General features: G+C 34.7%; 3 protein-coding genes across 5 annotated transcripts; 1 reads left to right on the top strand and 2 right to left on the bottom strand.

The window, feature by feature from the left end:
* Positions 1-1,969: 1,969 nt before the first annotated feature.
* On the bottom strand, positions 1,970-7,163 carry LOC103496410 (hypersensitive-induced response protein 1). Of its 3 annotated transcripts, none has more exons than XM_008458242.2 (6): positions 6,891-7,163; positions 3,747-3,948; positions 3,484-3,604; positions 2,833-2,924; positions 2,649-2,745; positions 1,970-2,550 (listed from the first exon to the last, which is right to left on the bottom strand). In XM_008458242.2, the coding sequence occupies exons 2-6, from the start codon at positions 3,933-3,935 to the stop codon at positions 2,192-2,194; spliced, it is 858 nt and encodes a 285-aa protein (XP_008456464.1). In that variant the 5' UTR covers positions 3,936-3,948; positions 6,891-7,163; the 3' UTR covers positions 1,970-2,191. The 3 variants fall into 3 exon arrangements, with proteins under 3 accessions (XP_008456464.1, XP_008456463.1, XP_008456466.1); XM_008458241.3 differs by lacking the exon at positions 6,891-7,163 and adding an exon at positions 6,236-6,851; XM_008458244.3 differs by lacking the exon at positions 6,891-7,163 and adding an exon at positions 6,112-6,210.
* Positions 7,164-8,011: 848 nt separating this feature from the next.
* Positions 8,012-11,202, bottom strand: LOC103496411 (putative pentatricopeptide repeat-containing protein At3g49142). The gene is made up of 2 exons (XM_008458245.3): positions 10,724-11,202; positions 8,012-10,469 (listed from the first exon to the last, which is right to left on the bottom strand). Exons 1-2 carry the CDS (start codon positions 10,781-10,783, stop codon positions 8,406-8,408), a joined length of 2,124 nt encoding a protein of 707 aa, XP_008456467.2. The 5' UTR covers positions 10,784-11,202; the 3' UTR covers positions 8,012-8,405.
* Positions 11,203-14,988: 3,786 nt separating this feature from the next.
* On the top strand, positions 14,989-18,150 carry LOC103496412 (single-stranded DNA-binding protein WHY1, chloroplastic-like). Its single transcript, XM_008458246.3, has 7 exons — positions 14,989-15,440; positions 15,624-15,727; positions 15,828-15,920; positions 16,416-16,510; positions 16,848-16,921; positions 17,585-17,673; positions 17,870-18,150. Exons 1-7 carry the CDS (start codon positions 15,197-15,199, stop codon positions 17,990-17,992), a joined length of 822 nt encoding a protein of 273 aa, XP_008456468.1. The 5' UTR covers positions 14,989-15,196; the 3' UTR covers positions 17,993-18,150.
* The last annotated feature ends 38 nt before the right edge of the window (positions 18,151-18,188 follow it).

Raw genomic sequence — 18,188 nt, 5'->3', positions numbered from 1 at the left:
CTACAGTAATTTATCACAATCCATAACTAATAGAAAGTAAAATTTTATTATATTAGTAACTTTTTTAGATTATTTTGTTATATTTGAAAACAATTTTTCACCGACCGTATATATGTCTCACATTTTCTTTCTAAACGTAGGATGATATTTATTGCATGGGGCTGTAGATTCTAAATTAGTGTGTTATGTTTTCCAAAAATGGTAAGCTTTTGTTTGTATATGACATATTTAAACCTGCAATTAATGTCTACGTTATTATTGCACATTTTTGTTACCAACTTGACGTGGATATATATCAACTTTACATCACATTTTTTCACCACAACAAAAGGGTTATTACGGAGAGAACACTATGACAATAAACTTACATGTCTTTTAGGAATATACACAATATGTCATTCAATATAGAAGAATTTCAAGTTAAGGAAAGAGGCAAAAGGAATGTGCACTTTGTTTGATATCTTTGCTAACCACATATATTTAAATATCCTCAATATCTCTTTGATTAACGTATGATCTAATTAAAATTTAGAGTGTTTTAAACATTAACAAGCTACATTATATATTTGATGGGAGTTAGGTACATCCACAGATATATATATAGATAGGATGGTGAGAGAATAATTCAGATAAGACATTTGGAGAAAGAAAGAGGGGCATAGAATTACCATAATTATTTAGGAGACAAAAGGCAGGGGAAGAACGTGGTAACATTCACAACACAACAAAGAGGCTCTTGAAGAAGGGATATAAAATTAATGAGAGGGGACACCCCCAAAAAAATGTTAAAAAAATTGTTTTTATTATTTTGGAAGGAAAAGAAATTGGTGAAATTTTGTAATTGGTTCATTTAATTCATTGCATATACCAAAAAAAAAAAAAAAAAAAGGGAAAAGAAAAGAAAAGAAGAAAAAAACAGGTCTCCCAAGTGAAAACCCTAAAAGAGAAGCAAAGGAATGTGAGTTGAAAATTGACGACCACCGTTTTTAATGTGTGTGTTTTGTTTTGGGGGAATGGTCATGTGGTCGTGTTTTTGACAATATTATTATTATTCGGTTCGGTCGGTGTTTCTCCAACTTATATACTCCGTTTTCTAAACTCTCTCCCCTTTGCTTCTTTTGTCACTATTTCCTTACATTTTTGGCTTCTTTCATTCTTTCATTCATTCATTCGTTCTTTCTTTCTTTCTTTCTTTCTTTCTTTCTTTCTTTCTTTCTTTCTTTCTTTCTTTCTTTCTTTCTTTCTTTCCCTTTCTATGAACTCATATGTTGGTGATGATGAAGTAAGAGCTACTCACGTGCCATGTTAACCAATAATAATAATAATGTTGTCTATATTTTACAACTTTATAGATTTATTTTTAAATGCAAAATATAATAATAATAATAATAATAATAATAATAATAATAATAATAATAATAATAAATTATTAATTAAACTAAAATGATTAATAACGGATCATATAAATTAATCCATACAAAGTTTAGAAATTTAAAAAAGAAAAATCGGTGTGGTCTCCTTTAAACTTTTTTTATCAAGAATTTAACCAATTGAGTTGGCTCTCTCATGTTGATGCTCCTTCATTAGTGTTAGTGTTGACTCTCTCGGGTGGATACTCCTACATTTAATTTATATTGTTTAATTAGAACGATTTAATGTGCTATCTTCTTATAAAATTTTCAATTGGTTTTAACGTCAAATTATGTATTTATTTTATAATACATGATTGTATAAGAAGGTTAAAAGAAACTTTAATTCACAACAATGCAATCAAATTATCATCATATATCAAACTTTATAGGTTTTTAAGAATTTATTAAAGTTAGAATACAAATATCTAATACGTTAATCTATTTTTGCTATTTTGGGACTGATTTTGGCTACCTTGAAGCTTGTTGGCGATCATTAGTGTCTAAAGTAAGCCTCTAGCTCGTAGGAAGAAACAAAATTGTATTTTGGTAGGGAGAGATTTGAAATTTAAGAAAGGCTTATTATTAAAATCACTTGATTAAGAGAGTGACTATTTATTTAGAGCACTATTCATTTAAAAGATAACTATATGTATCAGTCGTAACACAGAACATAAATTTGCAAATTAAACAAAACAACCAAACCCATACACAAACAAATATCATATTCTACACACTTAATATATATACCATCTTCACAAGTATCTTCAATCTTGACCCATCTACTGAGTTTGGCTTGCTTGAAGAAGACCATCCCTGATCTGTGAAGCAATATCTTTAACTGCACCAGGTCCATGTGGAATGAACACAGAATTAGACTTTGATGACGCTCCAATCTCCTTCATCGTGTCGAAGTATTGAGTCACAAGAACCATGTCCATGACATCCTTAGACGTCGTTCCAGGGACGTTTTCAGCAAATGCTAGTACACTGTCTCTGAGCCCGTCAACAATGGCTTGACGCTGCCGTGCAATACCAAGCCCGGCCAGATACTTGGATTCGGCATCTCCTTCAGCTCTCTTAATCTGCAATATCTTCTCTGCCTCAGCTTTCTCAGTTGCAGCAACTCTCAGTCTCGCAGCTGTTTATACAATCACCCAGAAATCAAAGATTTGCATTTGTAGTAACCAAGGCTGACAAACAAGCATTTATCACTAATTGGGTAGAGTATTTCATTACCTGCATTTATTTCATTCATTGCTCGCTTTACATGCTCATCTGGCTCAATGTCCACAATTAGAGTTTGAACTATCTCGTATCCATAAGCTGACATGGCCTACATGATCAAAATATCATAAAGATTAAGATTTACATTCTTAAGCTGGTTAATTATGGATCATGAAAAGAGAGAGAAACAATGTACCTTCTCCAGCTCATCTTCGACGGCCTTTGCAATATCATTCTTCTGTTCGAAAGTAGAATCTAGGTCCAACTTTGGAACACTTGCCCTAATAACTAAAACAACAAAATGATGCAACATCTACTTTAGTTACTGCTCAACAAATTTATAACCAAATTACGGTCAATTTTAATGACAAAAGTTTAAATCAAAACGGGAACTGCTGAAAGAAACCTTGGTGCCATATCTTCTTAATCATAGTTTTATTAACGTTTTTGAAAGGTTAGCCCAACTCCAAAAAATGGATTAAAATAGAATACATAACATAAGATATTGTCTTAAAAGAATTCTTTGGAAAAAAATGCAAGCCTTAAAAAAATTTTAACAAGATAGAGCAATTGCCTATTAAAGTTTCCTAACAAGATACAGTAATAAACTAAAGATGATTGTACTATACTTCAAACATTATTTATGATAATCATAATTTCATTCCCTGGTAAATCACTATTTATTCCATCCCATTGGTCAGATATTGCACCTAAAACAAAATGTTTTCTGGCAGTACTGGTGTACTACTCATCAAGCCGTAGGTGGGGAAAGGAGAACCATCACAATAAAAACCACATGAAATTAAGTTCCTACTAAAGTATTAAACAAAAGAACTTCAAAGTATACCATCAAAAACGTATGCCTGGATCTGTTCTCTTGTATTACTAAGCTTATAAAAAGCATCTGAAGCCTTGTCTGCTAGGGCTCGGTATTGAATAGAGGCAACGACAGTGACAAAAACATTGTCCTGAAAAAAGATCAGAAAATAAATTAACATTAAGAACGGTAACTTATAAACCTTGATTGCTCTGAATCTCTAGCTTAAGGTGCTTCTTATTTCCTCTTCTAGAAATAAAACAACCAATTGTTAATGATTTGCAGAAACAAACCTTTGTCTTTGTCTCACAGCGAACATCAAGCTGCTGGAGACGTAAAGAAAGATGACCAGCTATCTGGCTCCCAAGGCACCATGGTAGACAATGGCAACCAGGTTGAAGCACATCGTCAAATTTCCCAAACGTTTCTCTGATTGCTACAGTTGACTGGTCGACTTGAATGCAACCTAAGGCTTGACCCATTCTGAGTTATCAACTGTTCAAACAAGAGAAGTACATGATCGTCAAACGAAGAACAAACTAATAGCAAAAAACAACAACAACAACAAAAAAAAAATCATTTTCAACCTGTATCTTGTTCAAGAAAATATGCCGTTTAACTAAAATCATCAACGTGTGAAAGTCAACAAATAATTACAATACTTCTTTTGACGCTCAGGGCACAATAAATGAAGTATGTTCTAACCTCTTACAATATATTATATAATTGATAAAACGTTTAACGTCTATAAATCTGATAGAAGTCATTGCTTGCCCTTTGAAAACACTGAACAAATCACCAACTTAGATAGCTCAAAGTTCAGTCACTTTTTCTACATCTTCTCTGTTTCATTAAAAGCTTCAAAACAGAAAATCCATAAGCAAACTCCCTTTCGTTGAAGCCTCTTTCCACACCAATTTTCTTTATTTTTCTTCTCAAATATCTTCCTTTTCCGTTAATTTCTAATAAGTGATCTGATTGAGAAATTACCATACTTTCTTTGCTCTCCATTCCTCAGTCTCCAATTTATCAGCTTTCCAAGCAAGTCCTGTAGGCAAGTTCCATGAGTCTAATTCATCCTAAAATCCTTTGAGCAACCTTCTTTGTCCAGTTAACATTCTGAAAATTCTGTAAAAAAAGATTCTCATAGTCTAACGCTCAATGCACTGATTTCCCAAAAGGATATTGCCATCCTAAAGCCTAGCCTCAAAGCTGAAAACATCTCAACTAATTGTCTGACATTGGAAATTAACCACCATAAACTGGAAAAACTTCATTTCTCATCACTTTTTCCCTCCTTTCTGGAGAGGCCATTTTCATATTTGCCTCCTACCAATTAACAGTAAAGCTCAATCTTCCCTTGGAAAGCCTCCAAATCCACTTAACCTGGAGAGCCTAATTGCCACTACCACACACCCTGAAATATTCTGTCTCACTAATGTATAACCAAATTCTCCAACTCCCTTCTCAAAGGCAAAAGATGAAATGGCCATAAGTTATGACAGAAAGGCTGTCAGCACCAGATAAACCCATGATATTTTTTTTTTCCTCCTTGTATAATTCTATGTTTCTTCATCTTCAAACTCTCCCTCATATCGTATCTTTTCCTATTTTTTCCTATTTTTCCACTAAGACGCCACTTCCATTCACTTATGTCGCGCCCATCCTAAATTGTCGGTCAAGTTCTTTAATGTTTCCCTCTCGATATCTCTGCCAAAAGTTTTAGTTCTATCTAAGTTAGCCTTCAACTTGAGGCTGTTTCAAAAACCTTAAGTATAAGGAACAAATATTGTAGCTCTAGGCAATTAGCAACTTAAGTGCCTTGCTTCAAAGAAGCAAGATGCATGCAGCAACACACCTCAGTATGCTTTCTAGTTTTCATTTTTTTTTTTTTAAGAAATAAAATGGTTGTTTAAAAATCCTCATTTCTGCAAACAAACTTATACAAGTGCATCAATCTTGTACATGCTTGAAGTTAGTCTTACAGTGCCAAAATCTCAGCTATGCTTGTTTTATCTGGTATGAGGAAGATGAATGTTTAGTTTTAGAGCAGTTGTACGACCTATAGAGTAGACCTTGTTCAAGTAAAGTCATTTAGATGACAAATACTTGATCTAAAAACTCAAATAACCCTTACCTCTCTTAAAAGATCAACACTTTCACGTCAAAATTTGGGTACTTTTATATTTATTTAGAAACTTTTTTAAAAAAAAATTGAAAAGAAAAGGTATCGGATGCTAAACAATTAAAGAAGATTGAAACCAGAAAACAAGTAAAAACCTCATCACAGGAAAGGAAAAAGAAAACGTAGAGCATGTTTTAAATTAGATGATCATAAGATAATATTCATGTTATAGCCGTATACTGATGAATAAGAGGCCTCATCTCAAAGAGAGAAGCCAGCAGATAAAGCTCAACTAGCTAAAGTGTTAGCTATTACATCCTATGCCATTACAAAAAGAACTCAGCAGAAGTCTAGACATGTCACCGAGAGATTGATGAACATAACAAGGAATAATATTCCCTATAAACACCCTAGAATCCACAACTCTAGAATAAATAGGAAAATATTTAGATTTTCTATAGAATGGCTTCATAACTAAAACATAAAACAACAACAAATTGCAACATTGAATTAAATGAAAAAACAGTCCATACGGATTCAAGAACCTCCTTTTGCAATCAAGAGCAAGAAAATTCTAATTGAAACAAGAAACCGCACACAAGTCAACAAACACAGCTAACAACAGGAAACAGTACAAAGGATTAAAGCAACACTCACCAAAAATCACTGTTGATGTCCAGAAAAGAAATCGAATAAATCAAAATTTAGGTCTGGAACAACCTTTTGCCGCAGTTGCAAGGAGTTGAAATAATTGAATAAGCAAAAGTTAAGTCAAACTAAAGATATTTTTAACAATTTATCTAATGATTTCAGTGAATACTTCGTATTTTTGATTTGGATGAAAAACGATAGCTATCAAATATTTGGTCCCACCGCAGAATATGATCGATAGATATTAGAAGATAAGCCAAAAGGTAGTGGTAAACCACTTATTGGTTCCTTTGAACAGGTCATGCAACTGAGTAAAGTCAAGAGCATTAGAAAAGTAAGCGTCACTTGTTTTCCCAAATTGATATTAAAGAATTCCACCCATAGGCTTATGTATCGCATATTGCATAATACAATGGGAAAAAGAAAGAAAGTTTCAAGATTTCACTTCAAATCATCCACAAAAAATAAAGCCCCCGGGCCCCCACCATCAATTGTTCTACAAGTAAGCTCAAAACACCATGCCCATATCTCAAATAAACTAATATCAGTGACTCAAAACTCAAAATGAACATAACCCAAATTCTTAATCATTGGAAAATTTTCAAAAACCCCCTACTGGTAGCAAAAAATGAAAGGAAATGTGAAAGTTGTTAACAGTTACCTGTCAAACGTTGAGCAGAAAATCAAAAGATGAACACGAAGAAGATTGAAGTGGATCCTTATGAAATAGAAGGAAGGACGGAAAGAGAGAAGTGATTGCGTCGAAGAAACAAACAGAAAACGACGGGCTTTCGCTTTTGTAATTAGCAGCGGTGATTATACTTTTCGTTCAATCCGTTGGGCAGAGAAAATGGTTGATTTGCTTTGCGCGTTTGGCTTTGGACTTTTCAATGTTCCAAATTCTTCTCCTTCTTTTTTTTTTTTAGAAAAGCAACGTTGAGAAATAGATAACACCGTTTTGGCTTCGAATATTCTAAATATGGTTTCAAATGTTATTACCTAAGCTAAACACTCTTTTCTACAATAAATTAATAATAATCATATCAACTATATATATATATATATATATATATATATATATATATATATATATATATATATATATTCTTCTTTTCTTATATAAAAAATATAATTTAGTGTCAAAAGCGAACGAACGACAGTTTGACCACTAGACCTAACTTTTGATATTAGAATTATTTTAGTTTTTATATATATATATAAAGAGTATAAAGTTGAGGAAGATTCATAAAAAGACTATACTAAATTCATCAGTAGTGTGAGATTCGAATCTTGAATATGAATGTTATATTTTTTTTGTTGACGATAACTTTATCATTTTAACTCATATAATAAAGCGAGATGAGATATTATTAGACTAAATTTGATGTAACGAAAATAGATGTTTTTCATTTTAAAAGTACTTAATTGTACTAAAAAATACTTGAGTGGTCTCTGTTGCATAGAGTTTTCATTAATGAGTCCATGTGAAATGGGTTGTCTACCGATTACTAATTATAGTCCTCAAAAGGTGTCCATGTCAAATAATGCATTGTTGATTTGTGTATTGATAGAGTTGCAATATCAAACACTTAGGTTGGAAGCGAACATATTGACGTCCTTGGTTGGTTGCATTTTTCATGGTTTCTATAGTTACTTTTTGCATAAATACCCATGGAAAGTATGAAATTACAAAAGGTTAGGAAGAAAATCAAACCCCAAGCCTAATAAGTTCAAAAATTATTCCCAAAAAATAAAATAAAATTGTTTATTGGGCACAAAAGGTAACGATATTTGTCAAATATATATATATAGATAATTGTATTAATGTTATTATACATTAAGTTCTTCAAATAATTTAAATGCTACAAAACTTTGTCCTAAACAAAGTTTATGGGCAAAATGTCCTCTCCGCTTATCGTTGAAGCATCAAACTCTTAAAGCATCTTTATCTCTTTCAGAAGAAGAAAAATAGAAGCACCAAAAAAGTGAAGGAAGATCGAAATTAAATATATAAATTCTCACAGTTCACACTAAAAATGAAAATGGAAACTATGAGAATAAATAATCAAAGAAGAAAATTATATAACCTAAAGCTTCAAATGCAACGATAATGGTGACAACACAAGCTTGTCCATCTCCCGAACGATCTCTTTCAATAATTAAACATCTAGGAGGCTTACCAGTAATCGCCACATGAGCATATTCCATTACTGAAATGGTGAAAACGATTGCAATCTCTAACAATAATGTCACGTGACGCTATTTTGGATATAAGTTTAATAGCAAAATGGCAATCCCCACAAACACGAAGGTTCTTCGTAATTCGAATCGGTGTACCTTGTTTCGTGTTTAAGATAGCAAAGACAATGGCCAACTTTTCACTATGAATAGCTAGATGACATTCTTTATCCTCGACCTCCACATCATGGAGAGCAGACTCAGTTTGAGGAATGTAACCCAACTCCTTCATTTTCCCGACTAATACATCCAATTCTTCGTATATGTTCTTGGCTTGTGGATGATATTGATCACCAGCAAGAAATGTATGAACTTGACCATTAAGTTCAACATTACTAATGCCAGGCACTTTTTTAATTCCCATCTTCTTCATTGCATATCGAACATTCATTACATCTTTCCACATACCAGCCTTTGCATAAATGTTTGATAACAAGACATAGTAGCCTGATTGCTTAGGGGCCAATTGGAAAAGACGATCAGCAGCTACAAGTCCAATATCCATCTTCAAGTGCACTCGACAAGCACTCAAAAGAGCACCCCACACTCTTTCATTTGGCTCCATTGGCATCTGCTTGACGAAACTATATGCTTCTTCGACTTCACCAGCTCGTCCGAATAGATCTACCATGCAAGCAAAGTGCTCTATCCTAGGAACTATCCCATATTGTTCTGTCATCATACGGAAGTAATGACGCCCCTGGTCCAACAATCCTGTATGACTACAAGCAGAGAGTACAGAAACAAAAGCAATGGAGTCCGGAATTTGACCCGAGTCTAGCATTTTTGCAAATAGTGCCACTGCATCATAGCCTTGACCACTTCTTCCATATGCAGACATCATTGATGTCCATGACACAACATCTCGCAATTTCATTTTATCAAATACATCCCTAGCTTCTTCTAAACATCCACACTTAGCATACATGTCAAGTAATGCATTCTCAAGTAATAAATTTGGCCGAAGATTTCCCTTCTCAATATATTTATGTAGACGCCTTCCAAGAAATAGGGCTGAAAGGTCCCCACAAGCAGGAAGAAGGCTTGCAATTGTAACTGCATCTGGTTTCATCCCACATTCCTCCATTTGCAAAAATAAACTAACGGCTTCATTTGGCATAGAATTATTCACATATATTGCTATCATCACGTTCCATGAAACCAAATTCTTCTTAGCCATCCTCTCAAACATGCTATGAATATACTGAACATTTTCCAATGATGTATAACACACAACAGGTGAAAGGCTAGCCATTGTACCTGCATCATGATTTAGATTTAGAGAATCCATTTCCTTGCAAATTTCCAATGCATCATCAAATTGCCCACTTTGAGCGTACCCTGCAACCATTGAATTCCAAGAAACCACATCTCTATATGGCATTTGATCAAGGACTTTTCGAGCCTCCCTTAAACAACCGCATTTACCATACATGGCTACTAAAGCATTACCAATAAATAAGTTTGAGTCAAGACCAACTTTCAATATTGCATCATGAACTTGCAACCCAACCCTCAAGTTATCCAATCCAGAACATGCCTTCAAAACGCAAGGGAATGTGTAATGATCAGGATTAAAAGCACAGCTTAACATGACTTGAAAAATGGAAAGAGCTTCAAAATACAAGTTGTTGTTCACATAACTTCTTATCATGACATTAAAAAACACAACATTCTTTTCAAGACTTCTATCAAAGATGTAACGAGCAACACTTGTTTCCCCACAAGCAGAGTAAGCTCTCATAAGCTTAATAGCAAGAGTTGGGTCAATCCGAAGATGTTCATTAACAACAATCTTGGAGTGGAGTTTATTCAATGTTTTGATGCCAGGATATTGGTCCAATATTATCTCACACACTTCTTTAGAAAAGACTTCAACTTTTAAACGGTCAAAATGTATGCGGGTCGAAGAAACGATGCCTCGAAACTTATTGGAAGTCAAGATTTGTCGAGTACAAAAAATTATTGCCTTCATGGACAATATGTACCAACATAACAGTACCTGAAAAGTGGAGTTAGAACGTGTGAATTAATTTATCAATGTGATCATGCTAGTTTCTCATCTTAAACTATACTACATTTACAATAATCAAAGAGTTGTATTATCAATGAAAATATAATATATTGTTTCCCTGCGTTGTAAATATTCAACCTTTCTCCTATTTGAAGACTGCATATATTATGATTGAATTACTGTAATACAAAAATATTGTAATTCCATCTAAACTAAAATAGTTTCAGAGCGGTAGATCTAACCTTGAGGAGAAACGATAATTTTTCTAGCACTGCAGAACCCAAGTTGCTCGCTGCTATCATTGCCGTCGCCGGTACTCTAGCCGCCGTCTAAAGTAGCGCACCCTACTTCCGGTGTGGTACTTCAACGATTCCGACATGTCGAACACTCGCAGAACCGCAGCCAGCTTCCGCACAATTCGTTGCTTCCACAGTTTCAGAGGATCGGGTTTTTCATTCGCCGTCCGTCCGAAAACCATCGCCGTCAGTTGAGAAATCGTCCTTGGATTGTGTCTGGAGACTATAATGCCTGAAGCCAGTGAGTCCGAGGTCAATTTGCGATGCCGGTTGCCGTCTCAACTGCCGCGCCTGGTGTTCGCACACCGTCTGGGACTTCCTTGTTCGACAGTTTCTTTATGAAGGTGTATTTTCGCTTCAACCTAAGGGTACGATCCGGTTCGGTCGGTTCTCAAGTGGATTACTTGATTCAGTAGTTCTTTCTTTGGTATTGGATTTATATTTTAGGGCAAACTATATTTTTTTGTAGAGTTTGTATGAATTGATGAATTCGGTCTTCCCATTATCTAATAGGGGTTTTAATCTTTTTGTTGGGAAATTGCCAAAAATAGGTTAAAAAAGAGCTTTAAATGAATTTTAGGACAAGTTTTCAAAAGAAAGACTTTTAGGACAATTTGGGTGTGAATGGACAAGAATGCCCTTCATTAAATTTCTATCGCTCTCTGTTGATTTTTCGCCTACCCACGTTCGCTTTCCCTTCTCTTTCGCATAGAACACCTGAAGTAAAAAAAAAAAAACATCTCCTTTCGTTGGCTTTTGAAATTTCCCGCTCTGCTCTTCGAAGATACTCCGACTGTTCGTCTGTCGTCGGTCCTCCAGTGCATTTCGTCGCTTCTCCTTTTCGAACCTAAGAATCAACTTTGAGCGTGTTCTCTTATTTCAGTGAGTTTTATCTGTAACCCATTTTAAATATATTTGCTGGAATTTGTTCCTTTTTCTTCAGGCTTCAATCATGACATCAACTTCGACATCGACCGACGGACCCTTGTACAAGATTAATCCTTCCCATCATTTTTATTCCCTAGTAAGTTGTTTGTCTCATTTGGAAAAGACAACACATAATATTAAGGCCAAACTCAAACCCGATCAATTAGCCTTATTTAGGAAAACAAAGTTTGGGCACTTTTTGGACCTAAATATTGTCTTTAATGGGCCACTCATCCACTACTTACTGTTAAGGGAGGTGGAAGATGAAGGAAAGGATTCTATAAGTTTCTTACTAGGGGGCGTTGTTTGTACTTTCAGTAGGAGAGAGTTTAACATCATAATTGGACTATGGGGTCCTAAAGAGGACTATATTCAGTTGGTTGGGAATAGTCGACTGTTGGAGAAGTTTTTCAAAGACAAGGAGTGTGTTTATGTTAGCGACTTAGAGGATATATTTTTGGAATACGAGGGTGATGACGATGATATTGTGAAATTAGCTTTAGTCTACTTTATAGAGATATCTTTGTTGGGAAAAGATAGGCGAACCAAAGTGGACATTGGTTTTTTCAAGATTGCTAATGATTGAAATACATTTAATAATTATGATTGGGGTCGAATTGTTTTTGTACGCACGCTAAGTGCCTTGAAAAGAGCCTTGGACAAGCAATATGCCAAGGGAAAGAAGAAATCAACACAGACAAAAAAATATACTATCAATGGATTTCCGCATGCATTACAGGTATGTGACTTCTTACTTCTTACTTCAAAACTTTAAAACGATCGTTTAGTTATTTTAAACGATAGTTTAGTTATTTAAACGATCGTTTAGTTGTTTTAAACGATCGTTTAGTTGTTGTTTTAACGATCGTTTAGTTATGTTAAACGATCGTATAGTTGTTTTTTTAACGATCGTTTAGTTATGTTAAATGATCGTATAGTTGTTTTCAAACGATTGTATAACCACTTGTTTATATATCTATATATATCTTGTGGCACTTCCTAAACTTGTTTGTCAAATGTCGAATAGGTTTGGGCATATGAGTCTATACCAACCATCATTGGATGTGGTGTAGATAAAGTAAACGATTATGCCATACCACGAATGCTGAGGTGGGTGTGCCAACAATCACCAAAGTCCCAAACTATAAGCCAGGTGTTTGACTCGCCAATGGTAAGTAGCAAGCAATAGTAACTTACTTAAGGATCGCATGATTTTGTGCTTATTTCTTTGTCCTAAATACATTTGCCTTTTTCTATTTGCAGTTTATAATTAAGGCGGTCATTGAGATGACACCTGAAGAGGAGCAGTTGAAAATTGCTTCAGGTGAACTTTTTGAAAACTTCCGCTCATCTACCATTATTCAATCGAAGAATGGTGGTTCAAAAAGAGTAAGAGAAGTTGTTAATGATGAAGATGACTTCAAAAAGAGTAAGAAACAGAAGTCCAAGATTAAGATGAAAAAGGCTATTCGGAATCTCCAAGATTGAGTAGCGGTTGTTGAAGGGCAACTTAATAGTATAAAATCAGATATTGACGAATTGAAGGGCATGATGTCAACCATATTGAAGCACATTGGACTTCAAAGAAAGGTTAGGAATGAAACTGTTAAGTGTATTGACGTTAGTTGTTTCATATTTGGTCATTACTCATACGTTAAGTTGCATGAGGGCCTAAGAGAGTTACTAAACATGCAAAGAATAGCTCTAAATGGATTATAAGGTGTACCAAGTTGATTTTGAAATAAATAGTGAAAGTTTGGAACGTGCGAGATACGTGCGAGATAGGTGCGAGATAAAAAAAAATACGTGCGAGATAAAAAAAAACCTTCATTCCTTCTATTCCTATTGCTTACTCCTCCTCTATTTGATCCAACTAAATCTTCATCCTCTAGTTCAATTCATTTTTCACTACCCATTGAACTTTCTAAGAACCTAAAACCAAACTTTGACTAAACTAATTTACGGCAAATAAGTCCAATTCCAAAAACCAGACAATTACGGATGAAAATAGCACTAAATACCCCAACCAAACATTTACTTACAGCAGATAAATTGAAAATCGGTTAGACATGAAACTCACCCAAATAAGAGAAAACGCTCGAAGTTGATTGAATGGTCCGAATAGGAGCGACGAAATGCACTGGACAACGACCGACGAAGGGCAAGCGGCGAAGGGCAAGCAATGAAGGGCAAACGATGATGGGCAAGCGACGATGGGCAAGTGACGATGGGCAAGAGACGATGGCCGGAGTAGGTTCAGGTGTTCTACGTGAAAGAAAAGAGAAGGGAAAGGGAACTATACGCGAAAGAGAAGGAATCGATCGTGGAGAGAAGGGAAAGCAAACGTGGAAGAGAGAAAGGAAAGGAAGGGCATTTTTGTCCATTCACACCCAAATTGTCCTAAAAGTCTTTCTTTTGAAAACTTGTCCCAAAATTCATTTAAATCTCTTTTTTTAACCTATTTTTGGCAATTTCCCCTTTTTGTTTTGTTTTGTTTTGTTTTAACCTTTTCCTCTTATTCCTTTTATTCAATGCTTATTATTTGTATAGTTTAGATCGTTGAATTTATAAAAAATTATTTTAAATGATAAAATGTTTGAAAATATTTATAAATATAGAAAAATATCATAATTTATCTATAATAAATCAATATAGATTTTTGTATGTGTCTATCATGACATAGATTTATACAAGGATTAGTCTATCATAGCCTATCGCACACATAGATGATGATATTTTGGTTCATTTTGCTATATTAAAAAATCACACTAAAAATTAAACAATTTACTAGTTTCATAATAAATGCTTAAAAGATAGTTGGAAAATTGTAAAGGGTGTAATTTAATAATAGAATATTTAAAGTGTGTTACACTTTTTTTCCGTTTTGCAAAAATGTCACATTTAGAGTGTATGACGCGTATCAAGTATATAAAATATATATTAATAATGTATCAAATGTGTATCGATAGTTTATCAAAAGTGTATTAGATGTATCGATTGTTTCAAGTTGTGAGCAACCCTATTACATAGAGTTATAATGAAAACTCCCAATCAATAAGAAGAATAATAACACTTACATTTTGAAATTAGTACTCTATTTAGATTGAGCGTAAAAGAGTAACTTGTAATAGCTTTTCCAATCATTTCAACATCAATCTCTACGATACACTCACTTCTGCATCCAACCGACCATCCTAATAAGTTGTTGGCTTAAAAATAACTTAAGGCTTAACTTCGAACATAAATTTAGTTGAAAACCACCTCCAACTTCCAAAATCAAACCCAAATAGTTGCAATCTCAATATCCTTTAGTTTGAGTCTTTGAGGTTGATGAATGATAAAAATGTTGTGGGATACCCATACCATACCATACCATAGCATACGATACTCATAAATAATTGTGCTTCCAAAAGGAAATAGACTTTGTAGGGCCACGGGTTTGGAGTAGTTCCACTCTCCAATCCTCACCCGGAACACAAAATAGCCCAAACCATGCTCCGTCTTCAATGGCTTTCTTCTTCCTTGCTTCCCACATTCAACCCCGAACTCTCCCCGGAAACCTTATCCAACCCCAGACTTTGTAGTCTCAACTTCCGTCGCCCACTCCTCACTCTCACTACTACACGCAAACCTTCTCCAAAATGCCAATACTCCTGGAACACGCACCAGCACCAACAATCATCCTTCGAACCGGCCTCTCAGACCGATTCCTTTTCCCCACAGTCCCGCGCCGGAGGTACTTCCTTCTCTCTTTCACTTTGTTTGACCCTGTATGGACTTCATTGTTTTTACCTTGTTCTCTTCTTCAAAGGGCTTCTCCTAATTCAAGGGTTTTTTTTTCTTAGGTTCTTTGTTTCTTTTGTGTTCGTTGTTTTTTATTTATTGGGTTCTGAAGTATTATGGTTTGGCTTGTTACTAGCTGCTGCTGCATTGCCTCCGAGGTTTTTTGTTGGTCATTCGATATACAAAGGGAAGGCTGCTCTTACAGTTGAGCCTAGGCCACCAGAGTTTACACCTCTAGATGTATGTTTGACTTGAATTCTTAGCTTTGTTGTACTTCATGATATGCTATTTTTCTCTACAGTTAATTTTTTGAAGTTATTAATCGTTTAAAATTTGTCAGTCAGGAGCGTTCAAAATATCCAGGGAAGGATTGGTTATGCTTCAATTTGCTCCTGCAGCTGGTGTTCGTCAATATGATTGGAGCAGAAAACAGGTGTTTCAATACGAACTGATAGCTAACTCCTCTTGTTATGCATGCTTCTGAAATCTGAATTAATGAGTTAAACTGAAGTTCTAGGTTAATGTTGCTGACTACTATTCCAAAAGCACCATATTTGGCATCTTAGAGGTGTGGAAAAGTAGTATCATTTCCTTGATGGAGTAGATGGTATTGAAAGTACCAATGCATGTTCGTGGAGCTGTTTACAACAATCATTTTTCTGTTTTCTAAAATCAAACTATTTGTAAGAAGGAAGAACGATAATTGGATGATGTGTTGTAAAGGTTAAGATCATTACGCATGTGAAATCACTTTTTTATTATTTGTTTTTGAAATCAGAACAATTTGAGTCGTTCTCAATAAAATGTTACTACAAGAATAAACTAAATCAGACACAGAGATGAATTTTTGTTGAATTTCTTAGGTTGGCTTTTTATAATCATTATTTGATACCTCACCGAATTAGATTACACTTTGTTTTGTATATAGGTATTCTCATTATCAGTGACAGAATTGGGAAGTCTCATTGCCCTTGGCCCACGTGAGGCTTGTGAATTTTTTCACGACCCCTATAAGGGAAAAAGGTATTATTTTTTACAAGTACAATCAAAATTTAAACCTTTAGTTGTGCCATTTTCATTGTCTGTGTTTTGTGCATCTTTGGCTACCACAAACATCTATACCATCGTCTGGCCAAGTATGCTTTCTCATATCTGAGAATTGCATGATTGTGTTGCACCAAACATGGAAAACATTGATGTCTTGATCCTTTTGGTAGCCATATACCCACATCTATCTTGCATGTACATGCTGCCAAGTAAAATGTTTTTTACGTCATAAGTTGTTTGTAAACAAAGCTTTGCAGGTTTGAAAACATAGTATATTATGATAACAAGAGACGGCAAAATATTTGTTCTGTAGTGATGAAGGGAAGGTCAGAAAGATACTAAAAGTGGAGCCTCTTCCGGATGGTTCTGGTCATTTCTTCAATCTCAGTAAGTCTTGTATTGAACCGTTTATGATCTATTTGACACTAAATGTAAATGCTGAAGTCTGTCTCGTAGGTCTTCAGTTGAAGAAAGCGTATATGTTGCCTCCAACAGAATTTAATCAGTTGGAAGCATTTGTGTCTCATTTACATGTGTCATTTTATTTTCGAAACCCCTTGATAATATCACCATTGTTTTTCCCCTTAACCTTCCATTTGTATCTTCAATTATGATGATGGTTTTTAATAGATTAATAAACTTCCTATCAAATACACGTGCTCTAGAAGAGGCGAGAGAATTAGTGTATGATAAGTTAGTATCCATTATTCATGAGGGGGTGCATCTTTAGTACAGATGGAGCCGTGTGTGCTGCGTCATTAGAATGATTTGTTGATTATCTTTGATTATATTTAATTCAATGGATTTTCAATTTCAATTGTCCTGCTTTAGTCTGATTCTTTATTAGATATCTGAAATAGTCTTGAGAGATTTACCTTTTGGTTTGCTTATTTCAAAGTTCAATAAACAATCTACACGCAACGGGACTTGATTTTTTCTTTTTTTAAGTTCTTTCTTCGGATAGCATTGATCCTTTGAACAGCAATGCTATTAGAGAAAGTCTACTGTTTCTTACCTCCTTAACTTTTCTGTTCTATTTTGCTGCACAAGGCGTTCAGAACAAGCTAATCAACGTGGACGAGAGCATTTATATTCCCATCACCAAAGCAGAGTATACTGTACTTGTTGAGGCTTTCAAGGTATAGTCCTTCCCCGTTCACATTCTCACTCACTTCTTCTAAACCCCCTTTGTTATATTCATGTACATTTATACCACTAGGCCAATCTACGAAGGTTGACATCAACCTTGTTTTTCCTCCAAATTGTGTGACTATAACTCGTTAATGGGATGTTTAAAGATACGTTTCTGATACGCGCGAATTCATTATTCTGTAGTTTATCTTGCCGCACCTCATGGGTTGGCATACAATTGCAAACACCATGACGAAGCCTGAAGATAGCAGCCGAGGAAATACCGCCAATCCCAGATATGGAGGTGACTTTGAATGGAACAGATAGTCTCTACTTTTTCTAGGCTGAAGATGATTGTTGTGCTTATTTCAGTTATCCTGATCAAAATAGTTAGCTAATCACCTTTTGTAATCTATGGGTCCACGTTTTTTAATATATCTCTAAACCTTAAATATACATATATGGAAGTTACATTAGTTATTGCACCCACAGAGTTTAGTTTCATTCTAAGTTCTCCATCATA

This window comes from Cucumis melo, chromosome 3 (genome assembly GCF_025177605.1).
Source record: "Cucumis melo cultivar AY chromosome 3, USDA_Cmelo_AY_1.0, whole genome shotgun sequence".
Classification (NCBI taxonomy): Eukaryota; Viridiplantae; Streptophyta; class Magnoliopsida; order Cucurbitales; family Cucurbitaceae; genus Cucumis; species Cucumis melo.
Note: the sequence above shows the minus strand (reverse complement) of the source record. Positions and strands in the feature narration are given on the sequence as shown.

Excerpts from the sequence above, each read along its gene's own strand:
- LOC103496410 (XM_008458242.2), bottom strand. The coding sequence starts at position 3,935 with ATGGGTCAAGCCTTAGGTTGCATTCAAGTCGACCAGTCAACTGTAGCA. Across the intron at positions 3,605-3,746 it reads GCTGTGAGACAAAGACAAAG|GACAATGTTTTTGTCACTGT; the intron begins GTTTGTTTCTGC and ends ATCTTTTTTCAG. Across the intron at positions 2,925-3,483 it reads CCAGGCATACGTTTTTGATG|TTATTAGGGCAAGTGTTCCA; the intron begins GTATACTTTGAA and ends TTGTTGTTTTAG.
- LOC103496412 (XM_008458246.3), top strand. The coding sequence starts at position 15,197 with ATGCTCCGTCTTCAATGGCTTTCTTCTTCCTTGCTTCCCACATTCAAC. Across the intron at positions 15,728-15,827 it reads CAGAGTTTACACCTCTAGAT|TCAGGAGCGTTCAAAATATC; the intron begins GTATGTTTGACT and ends AAAATTTGTCAG. Across the intron at positions 17,674-17,869 it reads TACTTGTTGAGGCTTTCAAG|TTTATCTTGCCGCACCTCAT; the intron begins GTATAGTCCTTC and ends ATTATTCTGTAG.
- LOC103496411 (XM_008458245.3), bottom strand. The coding sequence starts at position 10,783 with ATGATAGCAGCGAGCAACTTGGGTTCTGCAGTGCTAGAAAAATTATCG. Across the intron at positions 10,470-10,723 it reads AATTATCGTTTCTCCTCAAG|GTACTGTTATGTTGGTACAT; the intron begins GTTAGATCTACC and ends TCCACTTTTCAG.